Raw genomic sequence first — 23,202 nt, forward strand, 5'->3', positions numbered from 1 at the left:
TTATTTGTGCATGAGCACAGCTGAATGTAAGCTGTTTGAGAATAGTCTCATTTTTGTTACTCTCTCTCTAGTGCCTTGCACATAGTAGGCACTGAATATTAATGGAATTGAATTAATACAACTAACATATTCTTTTTGAAAGTAAAAGCATTAAATGAAATGAGACAGTCAGAAAAGAAGCAATGAAACATTCGTCCTGCCCAGACTTTAGGACGTGTTCTCGGGAAGGTACCACACCTCTGTGCGAACCGTGGACAAATGGGAAACGTGTGGCGAGGCACTTCCACGGGACACACGTGTGGCTAGCTAGCATCTGTTAATCATATCCTCTGTGCATTGCTCTGGCACAGAGGAAAGGATGAATAAAGAGATGAAATAGTCCTCAAGGAGAATATAATCTAATTTATTAAGGAGTCAGGCACGTTCACGAAGATAATCCAAATCAGAATGTCCAAATGACCTTGGACAAATCATGGAGCAGCTTTTGGGCCTGAGTCACTTTGATCTTAAATGAGTAGGGTGGACAGCATGACGTTGGAGGTGGCTTCAAGCCAGAGGTGCTTTGATGGGATGTTTGTAACAGAGTTACCAAGAAGGTTTTGTGGGAGCAGTAGGGAGGTGAGGAAGGACTTTGTGAAGGAAGTGCCTTTTATCACTCTTCCTCTCTTCTTTTGGGCCAGGTTCTTGCATCTGTGAAAAACAAAATTGAGCAGTTTGCCTCCATAGAGAGAGATTTCCCAGGCCTTCTCATACAAGCTCAGCAGTATCTGCTTTTCCGAGTGGACATGTCTGCTATGACCAACGAGGAAATAACCAAAGGTAATCCATTATCATTCCCTCAAGGGCATTTGGGGGAAATGCTGCCTTTCTCCCCCTTCTCCTCTCTCAGTTCATCCATCACCTGGGTTTAGGGACCTTTGCCAGGTAACCGCTGAGCAGAAAAGAGGCACTAGCTTGGGCCCCTGATGTGAGCTTGCTCGGGTGATGGTATGTCAGTCCTCACAGAAGGAGGAGGGCCGTTCATTGTTTCATGTATCTGCTGCAGACGTGCCGTGACAGCAGCCACAGCCTGTGCCCACCCTGAGAAGGCCCCGTTGGGGCATTTATTTTGTTAACTGAGAGTGGCACACAAAGGAACCTGATGTATGACTTGCCATCAGGCCGACAGTAAATAAAGCCGAGCGTGTGGGCCGCGAGGAGGAGAGATTATGTGTGTGTGTCGATCCATTTGTTGTCGACTAGCCTGACACAAAGGAGAGCATGGGCTCTCTTTACTGTGTTTGGGGGGTAGAGCGGGGGCTTGGCGGCCAAAAATAAATGTGCTTTAAGGAGCTAAGAGGTTAAATACATGAGGCTGGACTAGCAAACTGTAATTTATGCTTGTCCTTAAACTCTTGTCGGGGCCATTTTTAAAAAACTGCAAAGGAAGTGATGAGACCTGTTCAATGCAACAAGCATTTATTAAGTGTTTACTGTTTATAGAGAGCACTGTGTTAGGCACTGGGGAAGATTTAAAATCTAGTTAAGACACAGTTTCTTCCTCCATAGAGCTTATCATCTGAGGGGAGGGAGGGGATTGGGGGAGGAGAGGAAAAGAGACACATTCAGAGAGTACTTTGGTCTGTAGCTTTCTTTTTTTTTTTTCTTTTTTAGTGAGGCAATTGGGGTTAAGTGACTTGCCCAGGGTCACACAACTAGTAAGTGTTAAGTGTCTGAGGCTGGATTTGAACTCAGGTACTCCTGACTCCAGGGCCGGTGCTCTATCCACTGCGCCACCTAGCTGCCCCTGGTCTGTAGCTTTCTATGTTATTTATCATTATATTATTATGGCCATAAGTGAGCCAAGAAGAGGAAGTTGTTGCTGACAAGGAGCATCAGGGAAGGCTTCCTGGAGGAGATGGCATTTGAGTTAGGCGTTAAAAAATGGGTAAGAAAGGGGCAGCTAGGTGGCGCAGTGGATAGAACACTGGCCCTGGAGTCAGAAGGACCTGAGTTCAAATCCAGCCACAGACACTTAACACTTACTAGCTCTGTGATCCTGGGCAAGTCACTTAACCCCAATTGCCTCACCAAACAAACAAACAAAAAATGGGTAAGAATTCAGTAGATGAAAAGTGGTGAGGTTTAGACCACTCTAGCTATAGGAAACAGTGAGACCCAAGACACAGAAGCAGGAAAGCACAGAATGTTTGGAGGAGAAGCACTTTGACTAGAGTGTAGAATACATAGAGAGGTGCTATATGGAAAGTCTAGGCAGGTGAGGAAGGGTTGGATTTTGGAGGTGTTTGAATGCCAGACAAAGATGCGTGGAATTTACTTAGTGGGTGATAGGGAGCCCTGAAAATTTTTGAGCAGAGGGAAAGACATGACTAGGTCGATACATATAAGGGAGGTGAAATCTGGCAGTGGTATGACTACAAAGGATGGATTGGAGCATGGAGAAGGTGGAGATTTAGAAACCCTTTGAGAAGGCTTTGTCCAGGTGCTACCTGGGATAGTATCAAGGACTGCAGAGATGAGAGGATGAATATGAGAAGTGTCCTAGGAGACTGGCTGTGAGAACTAAGGGAACGAGTCCTCTCCAAAGGGTAGGTTGGGGGATGAGGGGGCAACAATATGGTGGATGTGAATCCTGCTGCCTAGTCAGTCATTGGTATAAAAGCAACTGCTCTTTTCTTCCAGTCCCTATATTGGACAGTCTTGGCAATCACTCATCTTCTAAGTAAAGGAGTGATATTGTTGACTCATTTGGCTGGGGGAAGTCTCAAATCTCACTGGCCCTTAGTCTCCACAAATAAACCAGTCTGTTTTGGGGGAGGTATGAAATCAAGGATGAGGGCTAGGGTTAAAGTCTCTCTCACAGTTTTTAATACTAGGTTAAAGGAACAGGACCAGATCTCATGTGCTTCCTCTCTCCCAGCCCAGGACTTCTGACCAAGCACAGGTGTGCATTAGCGTAGCTTAGAAAGTTAACAGCTAAGACTCTGTCATCTCGAAGGTCCTGTGTAGCTCCTGTGATCCTACTGGTTAGTAAGTCTCAATCTTTTCTATTCTATATAGCAGAAAATCATGTCTCCAGAGAGATCCTTCAAAGGATCCCAAAATTTAGTCTGAGAAACTGCTCCAACAGGGATATGAGAAGAGGGTCTCACACACCAAAATGCTGCATTTTCCAATCAAGGCTTTTTTAAAAAAAAATTTATATTAGAATGTCCTCAATTTTTCTGACCCAATCCATTCCTTCCTGAGTAATTCCAGCCCTCAATCATTTGTAGTCATTATTTATGCCTTCTTTTGTCCCCACCTAGACAAACTGTGCCTATAATTTTTCCCCCATCACTCCATATAAATCAATACCTTCAACTTCTTAATTATCTTGGCTGCTTAAAAAAAAATCAGCCTCATTTTTCAACAATTTTTTGGTCAGAGGAACCTTGGCTATACTGCCAAAGCTACTTGGTATTTACAGTACCTTTCACATCTTGTTGCTACGGTTTTTAACTATTGGAAGTGTTCCCTTTCATTGCCTAAATCTCTCTTTATTATTATTTACTGAGCACATTGCAGTTCACAAAACAAGGCTAAGAAGACCTTACATGAGTGCCGGAAGGGTGGCCTGTTTCACCTGCAGGAAAATAGAAGGTATTTTGCTCACTTAGGGAGAAATCAAAGTTTCCAGATAGTAGAGCCATATCCTCTGTGATATCTCTGTACATTCAATGGTTAAGTGGGGCCACTCTCCCAAGAGGTGGTCAGAGGAGTCAAACTGCTTATCCAGGGTGACGCAGAGAACTAATTCAGGCCCAAACCAGGAATGAAGGCATCCCTGCATTCTGATCCCAGACCATGCCGGTTGGTGGTGAGGTATGTGCTGATCTCTCCCACATGACTGAAGCTCTGTGTCATAAATACATATAAGCAATGCCTTTTGGGGCTGCTTCACCTAGGGCACGATGAATGGCACAATAGTTTGGTCTGTAGAGGCCCAGAGAGATGAAGTCACTTGCTCAGCATCATCCTTCTAGTTTGGGTCAGTGCTTGAGAACAAACCCAAGTCTTCTGATGTAAAAGTCCAATCCAGTTGGACAGCTAGGTGAGGCAGAGGATAGAGTGTCAGCCCTGGAATCAGGAGTACCTGAGTTCAAATTGGGCCTCAGACACTTACTAGTTGTGAGACCCTGGACAAGTCACTTAACCCAGTTTGCCTGTTCCCTCATCTGTCAAATGAGCTGCAGAAGGAAATGGCAAATGTCTCCAGTATCTCTGCCAAGAGAACCCCAAATGGGGTCACAGAGTTGGACAGGACTGAAACAACAGAACAAAAAACCTGATCCATTGCATTAAGCATCTGTTAAGTATCCTGTATCCTGGGCACTGTGCTAAACCCTGAGAATACAAGGCCAAGAGGAAATACAAATCCTGCCCTCAAGAAACTTGCATTCTTCCAAGGAGATAAGACATGCAAACAGAGGAAGGAAGGACAAGCATCAAAGAGCCCTGAATCTATAGTCAGATGATCTGGGTTCAAAGCCATTATCACCTTAAGCAAGACATTTAACCTCCTGGGTCCTCAGTTTCTTCATCTGTCTAGTGAGGTGGTCAGACCAGTTGCTCTCTGTGGTTCCTTCTGCCTTTAGATCTACAATCCTGTATTGCTTTGAACAAAGTCATTCAGGAAAAGCTTCCCATAGGAGAGAAGCACCACACCAGCTGAGCCTTGAAGGAAGCTGGCCCAGGGTCCTCGCCACACCTTGCCCTCACCTCACCCAGGGAGCTTCATGACACAGCTGTCCTGTGGCTCATCTATCCAAAGTGGAATTCACACATAGGTGGTGTAACTGTTCACTGGGGCAGGAGGACTCCAGCCAATCTTGCCATCATTGAGGATCCTCATTTGCAAGGGAGAGAGAGAGAGGTGGTTTTCCAGAGGCTGTGCCCCCTTCTCCATGCTCCCAGCCCTTTGCTGTCCCTGTGACTTCTCTCTGGGCCTCAGTTTTCTCAACTGTTAAATGAAAGAGTCGGATTAGGTACTCCCAAAGTTCCAACCTTAAAACTCTACCACCAAAAAATCTAGTTGGCTGGGTATTCCACGGGATAATAAATAATATCTGTTTGTGGTCTCTAACTTGATTGTAGTTTTCTTTGCTGGAGAAACCAAACCAAACCAAGATGGCGGTGGGCAGGGTAAGGGATTGGCCAATAATACCTACCTGAGCTATCACAGGTTCACAGAACCCTGAGCTGAAAAAAAGACAGACCTTAGGACATCATCTAATTCAACCCTTTTATTTTACAGTTTAGAGGATCATCAATTTAGAGAGAGGAAGGACCATGGAGATAATCCAGTTCAGTTTCTCAGTTTTACAAATGGCTAAACTGAGGAGGCCAGACAAGTGAAATTATTTGCCCAAGCTCACATATATTTCCAGTAGCACAGCTGGGTCCTCATCTCTAAATCTGATGGTCTTTCCACTTACGCACTATGCTCTCTTTTCAAGGTAATTGTGAAAATAACATGAAGGTATAACCTATATCAGATTGCTTTCTGTCTTGGAGAGGGGGGAGGGAAAGAAGGGAGGGAGAAAAATTTGGAACTAAAAATGTTATAAAAAACAAATGTTGAAAACTATATTTACAGGTAACTGGAAAATAATAAAATACTTTTATGATAAAAAAAGAAAAGAAAACAGTTTTTTTAAAAAAGAAGAAAATAACATGGGTGGGGGTGGAGGGTGCAGGGGAGAACAGGCTCCCATAATAAGTAAGTGCAAGGAGTTGTCATTAAATGTTTCTGGAAGTATTTGGGCAAGGAAGTGAAGAAATTTCAGAAACCAATGGTTTTTTCTTTTTTTTCTTTTTTAATAAAGTATTTAATTTTTTTTCCGTTACATGTAAAGATAGTTCTCAACTTTTGTTTATATAAGCTTTCCAATTTCAGATTTTTCTCCCGCCCTCCCGTCCCTCCTCCCTCCCCTAGATAGCAGGTAATGTGATATAGGTTTTATATATATAAACACATAATAACATTAAACACATTTCTGCATTAGTCATGTTATAAGAGAAAAATCAGAGCAATGACGAAAAACCTCAAAATAGAAAAACAGGGGCGGCTAGGTGGCACCGTGGATAACGCACCGGTCCTGGAGTCAGGAGTACCTGAGTTCAAATGTGGCCTCAGACACTTGACACTTACTAGCTGTGTGACCCTGGGCAAGTCACTTAACCCCAATTGCCTCACAAAAAAACCCCAAAACCAAAAAACAAACAAACAAAAAAACCCAGAAAAACAACAGCACCAAAAACAAAAGAAATAGTATGGCTCATTCAGCATCTATACTCCACAGTTCTTTTTTTTTTTTTTTCCTGGATTTGGAGATCATCTTCTATCATGAATTCCCTGGAACTCTTCTGTACCATTGCATTGGTGAGAAGAATATAGTCCATCACAGTAGATCAACACACAAGTTGATGATATCATCAACAAGAAGTTGATGATACTGTGTACAATGTTCTTCTGGTTCTGCTCATCTCACTCATCATCAGCCCACGCAAGACCCTCCAGGTTTCTCTGAACTCCTCCTGCTCATCGAGAAACCAATGTTTTTTTTGTTTTGTTTTGTTTTTTTGTTTTTTTGCAGGCAATGGGGGTTAAGTGACTTGCCCAGGGTCACACAGCTAGTAAGTGTCAAGTGTCTGAGGCCGGATTTGAACTCAGGTACTCCTGAATTCAGGGCCGGTGCTTTAACCACTGCACCATCTAGCTGCCCCTGAAACCAATGGTTTTTAAAGGTATTTTGGCCTTTTAAAAATTAGAGAATGGAAAGAGATATCTGGCCTAGCGGAGCATTCTTAACCAAACAGAAAATAGAAAGATCATAACAGAAAATGGACAATTTTGACTACATAGAATTAAAAAAGCTTTTGCAAAAACAAAATCAATGCAGCTAGGTTTTAAAAGGAGAATATGAGTTGGGGGGTGGAATATCTTTGAGAAGAAGCATGGTATAGTGGGGAGAGTGCTGGATTTTGACTCAGAGGGTCAAATTCTACCTCTGTCACTGACTATGTGACTTTGAAAAAGTCACTAACTTCTCTAGGCCTCAGTTTCTTCATTGGTAAAATGAGCTGGAGAAGGAACAGGCAAGTCACTCCAGTATCTCTGCCAAGAAAACCCCAAATGGGGTCACAGAGAGTTGGACACGACTGAAACGAGTCAACAACAAAAGTCCTTTCCAGCTCTAGATCTATGATTCTTTTATCTCTGATAAAAGTCTAATGTCTAAGATATATAGGGAATAAACACAATTATATATGACCAGATGCTGTTCCCCAAGAGATAAGTGGCCAAAGGATATGAACAGTTTTCAAAAGGAGAATGATAATGTGACATCTGGCACTGGAAACCCACTTAGACTCTCCGGCTGCAGTTATGGAGACTTGAGCCTGAAAGATTCCTGAGAAGACTCTTTTTTTGTTTGTTTGTTTGTTTTAAATCAGGGCTGCCAAAGAAGGGGGCGGGGGCGATGCTTGAGCCCTGTGATGCAGCAATTCTGGCTGCAGGTTTCTGAGTTACACCCCTCATAAAGGGCTTCACAGATGCTCGGGAAAAGCCCGGCAGGCAGGAAGGTGGGGTATAAATTAAATGTCAGCAGCGTGCCGAGAGCTACTTTTCCTGAAATGTTTCACTGTGTCTAAAAATTACAAGGGAGGGCTTTCAAGCAGAATGCCAGAAAGATTTCTGAAGCTTATTTAGGGGAACATTACACAAGGGTCTTCCTCATGGGGAAAAGAAAGAGGGGGAAAAGGGGTGAGGACCCTAGCTCCTGTCAGTTGCCCTGCTCCTTCATTGTAAGGGGCTCTGAAAGACACCAACAAGAATTCCAGTCCTTTCCACAGTGAAAAGCTCCTGGGCCCAGCTTTGTAAAGGGGAACCCAGAGAGTGGTTTTATAAAAGGGAGAGAGGTGTGATAGGCTTGTTGGAAAGTCAGAACTTGTCCAGTTTCAGCATTCAGAAGGGGGAGGTCTTGTCTCCAGCATAGTGATGGGGATAGAGGGCTATTCTTGAAGTCAGGAAGACCTAGGGTCAAATCCCTGTCTTAGACACATAGCCACAGATCATGAGTGTAAAACTTGTGCCTGTCTCACTGGGTGGTTGTGAAAATCTAAAGATTTTTCCATCTTAATGATAATTTACCTTAAACGTTTATGTAGCATCTGCTACGTGCTTTACAAATATTAACTTATTTATGTCTCACAACAACCTTGGGCAGTGAGTGCTGATATTATCCCTTTTTTACAACTGGGGAAACTAAGAGGTGAAGTGACTTGCTTAGGGTCACAAGGTAGTAAGTGTCAGAGGAAGGATTTGAACTTAGGTCTTCCTAACTCCAGGCCCAGGGCTCTTCCCACTGCACCATCCAGTTGCCTAAAATGGTTTCCCTTAAAAAGCACCAGCAGACTGATTTGCCATACTTGAATAGCCAGTCTCACTCTCAAGCACACATCACACTCCCTGTGGACACAAGACTGCAAGTCAGGCCCATCCATAATGGTTTATGGATCCAGGAAAATCACGTTGTCTCTTCTAGCCTATTCTTTAAAAAAAACCCAAACTTTATCCCCCCTCCCCCCACTACATGTAAAAACTATTTTTAATATTTGGGTTTTTTTTTAAATTTTGAGCTCTGAATTCTCTCCCTCCCTCTGCTTCTCATAGTAAGAAATCTGATATAGGTTATATGAGTCTTCCAACCTATTCTTGCCCAACTCCCTTCTCCCCCTTACATTTTATTTTATTTTTTTCTGATAAAAGTATTTCATTTTTTCCAGTTACATGTAAAAATAGTTCTCAACATTTGTTTATACAAGTTTTCCAATTTCAGATTTTTCTCCCTCCCTCCTCCCTCCCCTAGACTGCAGGTAATCTGATATAGGTTATACACACACATATACATAATAACATTAAACATATTTCTGCATTAGGCATGTTATAAGAGAAGAATCAGAGCAATGAGGAAAAACCTCAAAATAGAAAAACAACAGCACCCAAAACAAAAGAAATAGTATGGTTCAATCAGCATCTCTACTCCACAGTTGTTTTTTTTTCTGGATTTGGAGATCCTCTTCCATCATGGGTCCCCTGGAGCTCTTCTGTACCATTGCATTGGTGAGAAGAATCCAGTCCATCACAGTAGATCAACACACAATGCCGGTGATACTGTGTACAATGTTCTTCTGGTTCTGCTCATCTCACTCATCATCAGTTTATGCAAGTCCTTCCAGGTTTTTCTGAACTTCTCCTTCTCATCATTTCTTACAGCACAATAGAATTCCATTACATTCATACACCACAAATTGTTCAGCCATTCCCCAGCTGATGGGCAACCCCTCAATTTCCAATTCCTTGCCACCACAAAAAGAGCAGCTATAAATATTTTTGTACATGTGGGTCCTTTTCCCTTTTCTCCCCCTTACATTTTGTTTTTTTGTTTTTTTAGTGAGGCATTTGGGGTTAAGTGACTTGCCCCGGGTCACACAGCTAGTGAGTGTTAAGTGTCGGAGGCCAGATTTGAACTCAGGTACTCCTGACTCCAGGGCTGGTGCTGTATCCACTGCGCCACCTAGCTGCCCCTCCCCCTTACATTAAAAAAAAAAAGCAGTGAAGTTAGTTATAAGGGAAAAAGAAATCCCCAAAGGTTAGTCTGATTGGTATATGTGGGAAAGAGCCCATCTAAGCTGGGAAGGGCCTTAGGGGTCATTTAATTCTGTCTCCCTTTTACAGATGAAGAAACTGTTGAAGAATTTCAAGTGAAATGCTCTATGTAATGTGCTCTGCAGACCTCAAGGTCCCATAGAAATACTAGCTATTTTAATTGCACCCAGGCCCTCTGACACCCAGTGCAGTCTCTTTCTCCCTGACTCGGGCCCCTTTGTCAAGGTAATGGGTGCAGGGGCAGATGGGAAGGTTTCTGTCTATTAGAGCTCCAGGCTTTTGCTAGCTTCCAGAGTCCCTGGGGAAACCCCAGAGACCGTAGCGGGTGCTATCTCAGCAGTGGCCCCACCCCACCCCCTTAAGCTGTGGCTTAGGCATTATCCCCTATTTGCCCTTAGCCTTGGGACAGTTCTGTGGATGGCTAATGTCACAATGTTTGCCGAGGGTTCAGAATGAGTGAGGCTGCTCGGACCAATATCCTCCTGTTTTTGTAAGTTTTCATTGTCATGACTTGGGGCTGACGGTCAGTGGCATTTATTAAGCTGTGCTAAGGGATGAGAGAGTATTCATTTTTATCATTTTACTTCACAGGTGTTGCAGTCACTCCTGCATCCGTTTGGTTTTGTTTTGTTTTGTTCTGCTTTTAAAAATGTAACTTCATCTTACTTTTTAAAAGAATTAACTGGGGGCAGCGAGGTGGCACAGTGGAGAGAACACTGGCTCTGGATTCAGGAGGACCTGAGTTCAAATCTAGCCTCAGACACTTGACACTTACTAGCTGTGTGACCCTGGGCAAGTCACTTAACCCTCACTGCCGCCCCCCCCCCAAAAGAATTAACCAGCATTTATTTTCTCTTTTTCCTCCCTCCCACTGCCTCCAAAATTGGAGGAAAAAAACCAAAGTGTCTAGTCCCGAATGTGGCCTATATCCATTTCACACAGGTGGGATCTGAGGCTCCCCGGGGAGCAGGGACTTGTCTGTGGTCCCATAGCTGGTTAGGGCCAGAGTCAGAACTTCCCTTGAGCCCCATTTCTGACTCCCAGGCCTGTGTTCTTTGCATAACACATGGAGAGCACTTTGCAAATTTAAAAATTTATTTAAAATGTCAGCTGTTTTCCTGTGCTTCCCCACATCATGACAAGTCTATGTCTGTGCACCTGGCATATGTATATTTTATAAGGTCTGCACACCTTTACGGACGGACACCCTTCCCCTTCCCCCCTGGCAGAAACCACACAGCCAGCTCCCAGTAAGTGGAAAGCCAAGAAGAAAGCCAGGAGTTGGACTGAACAGTTAGTTCTCTTCCACCCCTGCCTCGGGGAAAGGAGGGTCATGGGAAGCAGATCCCCTGGCTGCTGCTGCTTGTTGTCTGTCACCTTCCCTCCCCCAGCCAGGGAATGAGGAGACCATGGAGTTGGAAGGGATCCGAGTCCCTTCTGTGGGTGGAGCCGGCACCTCCCACCTGGGACTGAACAAAAATCGCTCCACAGCATCCCTAATGAAAGGTCCCGTTGCTTTTGCTTAAAAGCCTACAACGAGAGGAAACCTGTTACCTCCCAAAATGGCCTGTTCCTTTCATCACTGAACTAAGGCTTAGGAAACTCTTCCAAGTCTAAATTTGCCCCGGGGACAAACTGATGGGAGTCTGAGCGTTCTTCCAAGGGGGCTCCTTCGGATGCTTGAAGGCTGCTCAGCCATTGGGGTGTTCTTTTTTCTCAACTAGCCAAGCTGAGTTCTGTCAGCTAATGCTCCTGTGTCATGAACTCTAGGCCTTTTACCTCCTGTATATCTTCCCTGAGTTCTTTTTCTTACGATATCCTTTCTGAACTCTGGTGTCCAGAATCAAATACTCTCCCCCACTTAAATCCAATTCAGTGCGAGTCATGATATCACCCTGATGCCATGGTCATCTTTGGAACAAAGGACAAACAACAACAATGCTGAGGTGTGACCTACCCAGGGCAGAGAGCAGGGGTACTATCACTTCTGTGTTCCTGAATTCTTTTCCTCTCTTAATGCAGATGAAGATTGCTTTAGCTTTTCTTTTCTTTTTTTTTTTTTTTTTGCTGGGCAATGAGGGTTAAGTGACTTGTCCAGGGTCACACAGCTGGTAAGTGTCAAGTGTCTGTGGCTGTATTTGAATTCAGGTCCTCCTGAATCCAGGGCTGGTGCTTTATCTACTGTGCCACCTAGCTGCCCCCCTACTTTATCTTTTATAGCTGCCCTCTAATCCTGCTGATTTATGTTGAGCTTACAGTGCCCTAACCCCAGCAGATCCTTCTCAGACTATCCACTGACTAGCGACCATATAGCCTTCCACTGTGGCTGTACTCCAAGGCCATACAGTCCAGCAGGAGAAGGGAAGGAAGTAAGCATTTATATAACACCTACTGTATGCCAGCCACTGTGCTAAGCGCTATACAAATATCTCATGAGATTCTCACAACAGCCCAGCTAGGTAGGTGTTATTACCCCCATTTTACAGTTGAGGAAACTGAGGCAAAAGGTGAGTGTCTTGCCAAGGTCACACAGCTAGGAAGTATCTGAGGCTGCATTTGGACTCAGGGCTTCCAGACTCCAGACCTAGTGCTATGTCTCCTGGGCTAGCTGGCTGTCTCTGGATCCTTGAGGGAAGTGGAAAGTGAGACCCGAGCTTTCCAACTATCTTGCCACCATGTTCTTCCCATGCAGCATTTCAAGGGGGCTGGGAAGCAGGGGACTTGGAAGCTGTGGGGAGAGTATTGCTGGTGGCAGGGCCCGAGAAAGCTGCGGCAGAAATAGAAAGTATTAAAACTGGGAGGGACCTTAGAGATCATCTTGTCACTGCAACCTTCACAACACCCCTTCCATCTGTCCCCACCTCTCCAGTCACGTGGCCACCAGCCTCATTTAGGCCCTGGGCACCTCTTGCTTGTAATATTGCTATACCCTGGGGCAGCTAGATGGTGCAGTGGATAGAGCACCTGCCCTGGAGTCAGGAAGACCTGAGTTCAAATGTGGCCTCAGACACTTAACACTTACTAGCTGTGTGACTTCTGGGGAAGTCACTTAACCCCAATTGCCTCACCAAAAAAAAAAATGGTAAATATTGCTATACCCTCCTCACTGGGCTCCCTGTCTTGAGTCTCTATTGCAGTCCATTAAGATAGCAGTGAGATGATACAGTGGACAGCACACCGGTCTTGATGTCAGGAAGACTCCAGTTCAAATCCAGCCTCAGACACTTACTAGATAAGTGACCCTGGGCAAGTCTTAACCTTTGCCTCAGTTTCCTCAACTGCGAAATGGGGATAATAATAGCACCTCCCACCCAGAGTTTTGAGGATCAAATGAGATAATATTTGTAAAGCACTTCGCACAGTGGCTGGCATGAAGCAGGTGTTAAACAGACGCTACCTTTTATTATTATTAAGATGCCAAAATGATTTTCTAAAACACAGGTCTGACTGTATCAGTTCCCTGCTCAGTAAACTCCAGCGGCTAACTATTGCTTCTAGGATCAGATGCAAACTGCTGTTTGGCTTATTCAAAAGCTCTTTACAAACTGACTCCGATCTGCCCTTTCAGACTCATTACATTTTCTCCTTCCACACAAAGCAAACTGGCTGCCTTGCTGTTCTTCATGTATTGTATTTCATTCCTTGTCTCCATGCCTTTGTAAAGACTATTCACCACCCCTGCCATGCCATATAGGGTGTGTCTGTATATATATGTGTGTGTATGTATATGTATATGTATATATATATGCCCATATACAGTACATATATACTATCTAGGTGACATGCATTTATGAACACTATATGCAGTATATATGCATATTTACTACATATAGGTTGCAAATAATATATATGACATGTATGTACATGTATGTATATATGACATATGTATACACTACTAGATATGTATATATGCTATTTATATTATACATACTATTTAGTGTGTATATATCATTCATGGTATATATGTGATTTATAGTATACATATATGCATGCATACTACATATATGTATAGATATACAGCATATATACCACAGTACATATTACATAATTACTATAAAAATAGTCATAAAACTAGTTATAAAAGTAGTTATGAAAACTATAAATAGCACACATATATATATATCTCTGTGTGTGTGTGTGTATATAATATAAAGGTAGCATCTATACATATGTGGTGTCAGGCTTGGACAGCGTGACTTGGAGCTTTTGAACCTGGGTGATTGGGAAGGTGACGGTGCCAACAACAGATATAAGGAAGTTTAGAGAGGGGGATGTTTAGAGGGGAGTTTGATGATTCAGTTTTGGGCAGTTGCTGTGGGACTTCCAGGTGTTGCAGTCAGAGATTTGGAAGTGTGATTCAGGAGAGATTAGGACTGGATATAAAGATTTACAGGATATCTGTGTTGGAGTGATAATTAAACCCATGGGATCATATGGAACAAAAAGAGGGCTCTGTACAGAGCTGGGGATGGGGGGAGGTAAGTGCCCTGAGGGTGGGGCATATAATTGGCTTTTAGACATTGTCTCTCTAGTCTTAGAAAAGTGCTTTGTTCATAGTAGGTGCTTAATTATTGTTGTTCATCATTCTGGAAGAGGACCAATGACATCAGGAAGGTGATGTCTTGACTGGCAAGTGAATTGGATTTAAGTGAGTGCAGAGTCACAAACCTCATTCTGTCCTCTGGAGCCATTGGAGTCCAGTGGTAAGACATACATCAGGACAAATGGCGATGGCCCTAGATACAGTGGGAGACCTTGGTCTTTTTAAGGTGAGGTCTTTTCCAGGTTTAGGTTTGCTTGAGGCAATACCCATCCAAAGCTAGGTAAGAAAGGAGGCAAAAGATGGCCTAGTTTGCTACTCAAAAAAAAAAATGGGGCAGCTAGGTGGCGCAGTGGATAAGCACCGGCCCTAGAGCCAGGAGTACCTGAATTCAAATCCGGCCTCAGACACTTAACGCTTACTAGCTATGTGACCCTGGGCAAGTCACTTAACCCCAATTGCCTGACCTAAAAAAAATAAAAAATCATCCATCCGAAGGGAAGACCCTCAAGTTTCTGGCCAGAACAGAAACAATTGTTATTTACACTCACACTGAGCCATCAAATCCCAAAAAATGACCAAGTGAGGCTTGGGCTGGAACCTATTATTGGCCAGTCAGTGAGATCCAGAGTGATTTGGGTTTAAGGCATAGTCAAGTTGCTTAATATATTTTTGTTGAACGACAAGCTTGCAGAAGAGACTGACAAGGACCAGTCTGGCAGGTGGGAGGAGGAAGAGAACTAGGAGAGCACCCAACATGAGGGAGGCCAGCGGTATTGAAAGCTCAAATAAACCAAGGCAGTGAAGGCTGAGGAACACCCCTGAGTCAGACTGAGTAGCTGAGAGATCATTGGCAACCTCTGAAAGAGCTTCAGTAGAACACTGGGGTCTGAAACTGTCACAAGAGGTTGACAAATAAATGGGTGGTGAAGAGCACAATCCATAGGAGACTCACAATGAATGGTTTGTGGCATGAATTGAACTGAATGGGGAAGGTGGACGTAGTGAAGGGAGTCACTTCTTTCAAAGAGTTTAGTAGTAAAAGTAAAGAGAGATATGCTATAGCACAATGACTTGGGCTTGGCAGAGTTAGGGAAGGTTTTTTGTGGCTTGGGGAGGCAGGAAGGAAGGACAGAAAGAGTGAAGATGTGGGAGAGATTGGAAAGGATAACTGGGATAAACTCTCCATGGAGAGTTCTAGCATCTCAGGGAAATAGAGTTAAGGTCACAGGATGGAAGGGTTAGCCTTGGCAAAGAAATAATCTTCCTCATCCTCTGAGAGCAGAGAAAAGGGGAGAGACTGAGACGAGGTTTTGAGATGTGGCGCAGGGAAGATGAAGGATCTCTGACATCTCTAAGTGGTTACCCATCCTTAGCCTTCACTCGAAGCAATCCAGTGATGGGGAACTCACTACCAATCAAAGCTCCTATTCTATTTTTGAATGGTTCTGTCAGACAAGGTTTTGTTTCCCTGCGACCCATTCCACCTCTGCACTTTCTGCTCATTAATGGTTGGGAAGAAATGGTTTTGAGTCCCTTCTGACTCTTTAATTTTTCAGATCACACGATCCTGCTTCTGAACTCACTCCGTGTCAGTTCATAACAAGTCTTCTCAGCTTCCCTGAAACAGTTTATTATAGCACATCAGTGTTTAGTCACGTTCACATACCAAAACCTGTTCAGCCATTCCCCAGCTGATGGGCATCAATTTCTGATTCTTTGCCACTATAAAGAGCTGCTCTAAACATTTTTTTTATATTGATGGGTATGTTTCTTCTTTCTTTGAGGAATAGAACCAATAGTGGTATCATTGGGTCAAAGAAGCATGCACAGTTTAAAAGCTTTTGGGGCATAGTTCTAAATTGCTTGACTAGTTTATAGTTCTACTAACAGTACATTAAAATACCTGTTTTTGCAAAGCCCCTTTGGCTTCTGTCATTTTCCTCTTTGGTTAGCTTTACCAGTCTCATGGACGTGAGGTGGGACTTGAGTTATTTATCATTTCTCTAGGAGTGATTTAGACTATATTTATATGGTTATTAATAGTTTGGATTTCTTCCTCTAAGTACTGCCTGTTCATATCCTTTGACCATTTCTCAATTAGGGGATGGCTTTTTTTTTTCTTATAAATTTGAATCAGTTTCCTATATGTCTTAGAAATAAGTTGTTGTTGTTCTTCTTTTTCTTCTCCTTCTTCTCCTTCTCCTTCTCTTTCTTCTCCTTCTTCTCCTCCTCCTTCTTCAGCAAAGCAGTTGAGGTTAAGTGACTTGCTCAGGGTCTCACAACTAGTAAATGTCAAGTGCCTGAGGCTGACTCTAGAGCTGGTGCTCTATCCACTGTGCCACCTTTAAGTTCTTTATCAAGAAACTTGCTGGGAAGATTTTCTCCATGTTCCTGCTTCAAATTTTAGCTGCATTGGTTTTGTTTGTGCTGCAAGACCTTTTTAATTTCATGTAATCAAAATTGTGCATTTTACCTTCTGTGATCCTCTCTATCTCTTGTTTGGTCAGGAACTTTCCCCTATTCATAGATCTGACAGGTACTTTCTTCCTTGTTCCTCTACTTTGTTTATTTTTATCATCTTTTACGTCTTGGATTTTATCTTGGTATGAGGAAAGAGATGTTGGCATATACCTATTTAAGGCAGGGACACTTAACAATTTTTGTGCCACAGGTACCTTTGACAATATGCTGAAACCTATGGATCCCTTCTCAAAATAATGTTTTTAAATGCATAAAATAAGATATATAGGAAACCAATTATTTTGAAATACAGAGGAAATCAAAATATGCAGAAATATAGATTTATTTTTTCCCCATCTAAGACTATAGTGTCTGTAGGTTAAGAACTTTACCCCATAGGTTAAGAACCCTTGTCAAAATCTCTCTTCTTGTCCTACATCTGTGGTGATTTATCCCCATTTAATGTCAAGGCTTCATTCAAGTCAGGGGACCAAAAAGTCAAGTAGGACCCTATGACATCAGTAACAGCAATTGTTCTTGCTTTTCTGGCTTCAGATCACAATCAGGACTCCTACCCAACAGCAACAGGAAGGAACATTTTGGACAGTCCCGCAAGGTTGCTTCAGCCTTTCTTACCGAACAGAGGGAAGACACCGGGAACCCTTCCCAGCATCCCTCTGCCTGTGAGGAACACCATGCTGGCCGCTGCCCTCTTCCCAGAGTTCCTGAAAGAACTGGCGGCCTTGGCTCAGGAGCATTCGATTATGTGCTGCAAGATCCTGGGTGATTTTGAGGAATCTTATTGTTAGCCCTTCTTTAAGGGAAAAAAAAGGCAAACAAAAAACCAAATTTGTGCAGTTTTTAAAAAGGGTTTTAGTGTTTTGACCGATTTTTAAATTCAAAGCTGCTTATAAAAATTTCTACTTTGATATTTCCTGACAATACTTGATCTGGGAGGGGAATAATCTCTTTGTATATTCTCTCTCATCACTGGGCCTTATGATCTTTTGCTGTGTAGAACTCAAGTCTCATAAGGTAATTGTTTGTGAGAGGGCTTCTCGTTGCTCAGCTTCTCCCCCAATTTCTTTGTTTGTCATCCCTTTCTCTCCCCTCCTTTGGGCCTTTCAGCTGACAGTACACCTGGTCTCCACTTGGACAGACATTTGTTTGGGGCTGTCCCGGGGGTCCCAGGCATGCTCCACTCCCTTGGAATCTCTCAGCGCCAGACACACCTTGACTCACCTGGTACCTTAATGAGGAGAGACATGCCTGAGACTTAGCAGACTGCTCCTGTGGCCTTCTGTCCCAAGTCACCAGGTTCTTTAGAAGGAAGAATGGAAAGAAATGGAACCCCTGGGCCTTTCTGGCATCCATGGAAATCAAGCATCACCCCTGGATTTACTGCAAAACAAGTGTGCTAATTCAACATATCTTGCCTTAGGGTGTGGGAAGCCTCTAGCTGAAGGCTGGCCACCAGGAAAGTCAGCTGCAAGCTTGAGTTTGGCCAGGAGGAGGAATGCATGGAATTTTCCCATTGTGTTTGTGAGCAAGACTTCCTTTCATCAGCCTCCCCTTGCCCCCCCAAACTCAGAAGTGAAGCCTTATCTGGTGAGATTTGCACATAATAAAATGTTCTATGCAAGTGGCAACCTTGTTTTCTAGGAGACTGATTTATTTCTCTCTTGACCCACTAAAGGAAGCCCAGCATCATTTACTCATGTCCAAAGGACAATTAGAGTTATTTTTAAAGTGCTCCTGAAAAGGAAACCTATAGGCTGGAGACAGTTTCATTGCATTTGGGGAATGGGGCATGCAGCCTTTGTATAAAGTCAGTGCTACCTGTAAGAACACCGGCGATTTTAGACAGTTGTGTGTGTTGTCTAATTTGTCACTGCACTTTGTAGAGAGCAGCTGTGTACTGTTCCCCCCCGCCCCAGGTGAGCAGTGCTGAGCCAAGTACCTGCTGCCTCACTCCACAAGGAAATGCTGCATTGGAAGAGACTAAGGTATGATGTACTGGTGCATCACTGCTGCCCTTCCTCGTGCTCTTAGTCACCTCACCATCCTCCTAGTTTCACAGACATGCCTTAAACCATTCCTGAAAAGGAGAAACTGAAAAGAGCTGTGATCAAAACATGATTCTAGATGTAAACATTGTTTGCAGTGTCGAATTATATCCTCTCCTCTTCTCTGCATGCCCTCCTGCCCCTCTTCTACTCCCATCCCCTTGTTTTCAAGCAGGGCTCTCCAGGGTAGAAAAACAATTCATGATAAGCCAGCAGTATTATGAAGGAAGGAGATCAAAAAGTCTAGCTTCCTGCTCTGTTTGGGCAAGAAAAACAGATGGAGTTGCCTGGGCTGGGCCTGTCCTCATGAAATGAACTGCTGCCTCTCTGGAGACCAGTTAAGATGATGACTGTTAAGTGCTGGCTTAATTCTGATGGAAGATGAGAAGGTAGGAGAGGAACAAGGAGCCCAAAGTGAACAGTACATGAGGTATGGTGCCTGTCTGCTAGAAGACTTAGGAAATGAGAGGAGGGAATTTGACCTGGGCTAGAGTGAGGAGACCACGTGGTTAGAGGGCAAGACCAGCTGGATTTTGTTCCCTGTGTGGCTCCGGGGAAAGCCCTTAATACATCCTGACCTCAGTTTCCTCGGATAAAATGAAGGCGTTAGAGGGTTAGACTAGATGATTTCTAATAAATTCTCTTCTAATTCTGAGCCCTCTGATCTGATGGCCTCTTAGGGATTATATTATATTAAAGCCCCAGATCTGGAATTCTCAGGGAGAAACCAAAGTCTCATTTTTTTTTTCCTGACTTGAAAATCTTTGCCTTTAAAAAAAAAAAAAAGCTGTGCTGACCAGCTGTGGTGGGACACGCTGAGCATTGCAGAATGGTGACCACTCACTGGCTTGAATCTCTAGGCCCTTGGTTGTATTTTCAAACCTCCAAAGGTCTCTGTTAAGAAGAGAACATGGCTTGCTATGCAGAGAGCTAACTGTGGAGATGCTTAAGCCGGGGGAAATGGGGTGTGGGTGGGGGTGGGGTGGAGGCAGGACTTTTAAGCTGTCATTTCATAGGATGATTTAAATCCCCCCAAACCAGAACTTTGTCTTTAACTACATCCCACAAGTCTTCCCTTCTATTTAGACTCACTATGTAATTAAATTGCTTAATGCAGCCTGCTAAAAGCATTTGCTCCTGCTCTCTGCATCATCTTTTTTTTTCAGATCTGTTACAGAAGGACCCTGTGGTCCCTCTCTTTGGGGAAGAATAAGGATTTGCTTTTATGACTCCTATCTTTTTTAGTCAACTATCTGCCTTCTCTATCAGTGCCTGTAATGGAAGAAAGGGGTGATATGTATCACTCATCACAGGGTTGCTGAGAAGCCTTTAACCTACATGTATGGAAAACAAGTTAGCCCTTCTACTGATTTTGAATTTGAAAATAGGACATGGCCTGCCCCTTCAAAGCTATGAGCAGGGTTATCTGAAATGAAGTTTGGGGACTAAGGGTGACCCCTGAAAGCCAGGTCTAAATAAGAGTAGGGATTGGAGGTCTGCTGCTTCCCTTGAGAATGCTCTGGGGTAGGTGCTGAGGGAGTAAATGGAATGAGGTGGGCTAGGAAAATGGGTAGTGGCTTATGATGGCAAACACCACAGAAGAGCAACAAAGGTTCACTGTGGCTTAATAAGGGAGCAAAGAAGTTAATCCTGAATGACCTGTGAAGTTAAGCTGATTTGGGGACATGAAAGGAAAGGAATCTGTAGAAAACTTGAAAGATAGTTCCTGATAATATAAGGTACTGAAAATGGAAAAGGGGTGAAAATGAAGGATCCCCTGTGCAATGATCAAGATAAGTAAGAAGTTGGAATGGAAATAAAAGCTAATAAATGCCTAATTTTCTTCCTGGCCCCTAGAAACTCTCATTTAAAAAAATGGGAATAGTTTCTCCTACTATAATATAAAATAGAGAAGGAATTTGGAGGAGGCTAACCATGGGATGAGATTATTTTGAGTTTCTAAAAATAAGGCTAGAGATCAGATTGTGTAATTGACAGAGTCTGCCTAGATTTGGAGCCTGGGGGCCTGGGTTCTAGTCTTTGCTTTGCTTTTATGTGACCGTACCCAAGTGGCCTCACCTCTGTGAGCCTCAGTTTCCTCACATGTAAAACAAGAGTTGAGTTTGTTGATTTTTATGGTCCTTTCTGTTTCTAAATCTGTGATCTTTGGTTGCTAGAAAGCAAAGAGGCACTAATGGTCCTGTTGGTTTGGTCCTGAGGCAGGGCTGTGCCAACTTTGTGTTCTTGGGACAGGAATGGTGCTCACTAAGACACAGACAAGGTGAGATCCAGAACTTTCTGGGTTGCCCATTTCAGCTTTAATCTCAACTCCTGATTTATCACCTGATTTTAAAGGAGTGTATTCTGAACTGACTGCATTTTATGTTTCAAAGTACAGTACAGCATGTCTGTTTGGCAGCCTAATTTTTAAAATGGGCAAATAAATAATTTAATTTTAAAAATATTGGGGGAGGGTTCTGGAAGGGATTGGGCGGGGGAGGGCGGGGAATCAGGCAAGGTTGATCCTGAGAGTTTAACTACCTCTCAAGAGTCAAGATGAGAATACTACTGCCAAGTTCTTTTTTTTTTTTTCCATTCATCTTAGAGGAATCATGGGAAATAGGTTTTCTTTTTTTTTTTTCTTTTTTGGTGAGGCAATTGGGGTTAAGTGACTTGCCCAAGGTCACACAGCTAGTAAGCGTTAAGTGTCTGAGGTTGGATTTGAACTCAGGTCCTCCTGAATCCAGGGCCAGTACTCTATCCACTGCGCCACCTAGCTGCCCCGGAAATAGGTTTTCTTAATGGTCCCATGCTTTGCTCTGGAAAGGTGCTGGGGAGGGGTGTGTGGGTGGGTGTGTGGGTGTGTGTGTTGTATCTGATCCACCCAGCAAAACTCTTTCCACTTGGGGAAGTGGATAGGTTTTATCTGAATCAATTGTGGTCCTTCTATTTAAAAATTGATATCTTGGAGGTCGGCAAGGTGGCACGGTGGATAAAGCACTGGCCCTGGATTCAGGAGTACCTGAGTTCAAATCCAGCCTCAGACACTTGACACTTACTAGCTGTGTGACCCTGGGCAAGTCACTTAACCCCCATTGCCCCGCCAAAAAAAAAATGGTATCTTTTTCCCTGATAGAAGAGCATTTTGCTTGCTGCTTCTCGGGGGAAGCCACCAATTCTCGTGACAGAGTTCAGATATCTGTGAGACTGACCAGGAAGCTGTCTTCCTTTTTAGAGGTTCTTGGCTTGCTGCATCTTTTGGGATGGTCCACTCTGGACCAGGAAGCACACAAGCCAGCCAGGGTCAATGTTCTTTCCTACAGAAGCCCTTGTCTTGTTTTTTTTGTTTTTAAACACCCACACAACCAGCCCATGTTTGCCATAGGCCTCCAGCTCCTGCTTCAGGGCTGCTTGATTTAATCAGCCATTACTAGTGTCGTGTTTACGGAAATGGCTGTCCCCACTGGCCATTTGTATGAAAGATTTTATTGCAAGATGGCTATGATTACAAATGCTACTTGGCTGTGCGTGAACCTCAGCTAGCTTGGCAGTATTAACTGTGGCAGGGGACAGGCAGCAGGGTCAGGCTAGCAGCCATAGGTCGCTGATATGTTGTGCTCCCTGCCCTGGGCCCCCTTTGACTTCAGCCATTAATGTGCGTGTCTCTTGATGCCCAAACTCTAGGCCAAATCACTCTCAAGAACGTAGTAATGGAAAGGTTTAGATCCTCTCATCCTTAGTGAAATTATGCCACTGAGCAAACATCTCTTAGGACAAAATAGAGTTAACTTTTTGGAATGGCCTTTCTTAAACCTAATATTCATTAGCAAAAAAGCTCTCAGAAGGGGGGAAGACTTGTATCCCAGATGATTCTGTGTCCATAAATCCTTTCTTCACTCAAGCATTTAATAGCCCATTAGCAACCAACTACTCCTTGTTCTGGAGGGCAGATTATCCTGGCAGCTCATTAACTGGGTAAACTGGGCTTTGGCCAAATGGATGTGGGTGGGGGTGGGTGGGTTTTGAGTGAGGCTCTTTGAGGACTTGAAGGGGAGGAGCAGGAAAAGACGGTATTTCTTAAGGATGGTGGCAGGTTATGGGAAGATGGCCAGCACCTCTGACCCTCTGTTTCTAGGAATGAAAAGGAGCTCAGCTTCCAAGCTGCGCTGCACCAAAAGGCATATCTTTTATTAACAGTCAGCAGTCTGATGCAGTGGAGTGTTGAATTTAGAGTCAGAAGGCTTGAGTTCAAATCCTTTCTCTGCCACTTAATACCTTGGGCCAATCATTTAGCTTCTCTTACTTCAGCTTCCCATCTTAATCTACAAAATGAGCGTTGGATTAGATTGTCTACCGTTCCTTCCAGCTCCCGATCTTGTGAGACCCAAGTGAACTCCCTTGATCAAGTCCAGTGTTTAAAA

At 43.6% G+C, this 23,202-nt stretch overlaps 1 protein-coding gene across 1 annotated transcript in view; it reads left to right on the forward strand.

Annotated features, from left to right (window-relative positions):
• FHIP1A (FHF complex subunit HOOK interacting protein 1A) overlaps positions 1 to 18,364 on the forward strand; it is a 394,460-nt gene extending 376,096 nt beyond the window's left edge. The window contains 2 exon segments of the mRNA XM_043970067.1: positions 681 to 819; positions 17,271 to 18,364. Coding sequence (XP_043826002.1) covers positions 681 to 819; positions 17,271 to 17,524 — 393 coding nt within the window. The 3' untranslated portion in view covers positions 17,525 to 18,364.
• The last annotated feature ends 4,838 nt before the right edge of the window (positions 18,365 to 23,202 follow it).

Source organism: Dromiciops gliroides, chromosome 6 (genome assembly GCF_019393635.1).
Source record: "Dromiciops gliroides isolate mDroGli1 chromosome 6, mDroGli1.pri, whole genome shotgun sequence".
Classification (NCBI taxonomy): domain Eukaryota; kingdom Metazoa; phylum Chordata; class Mammalia; order Microbiotheria; family Microbiotheriidae; genus Dromiciops; species Dromiciops gliroides.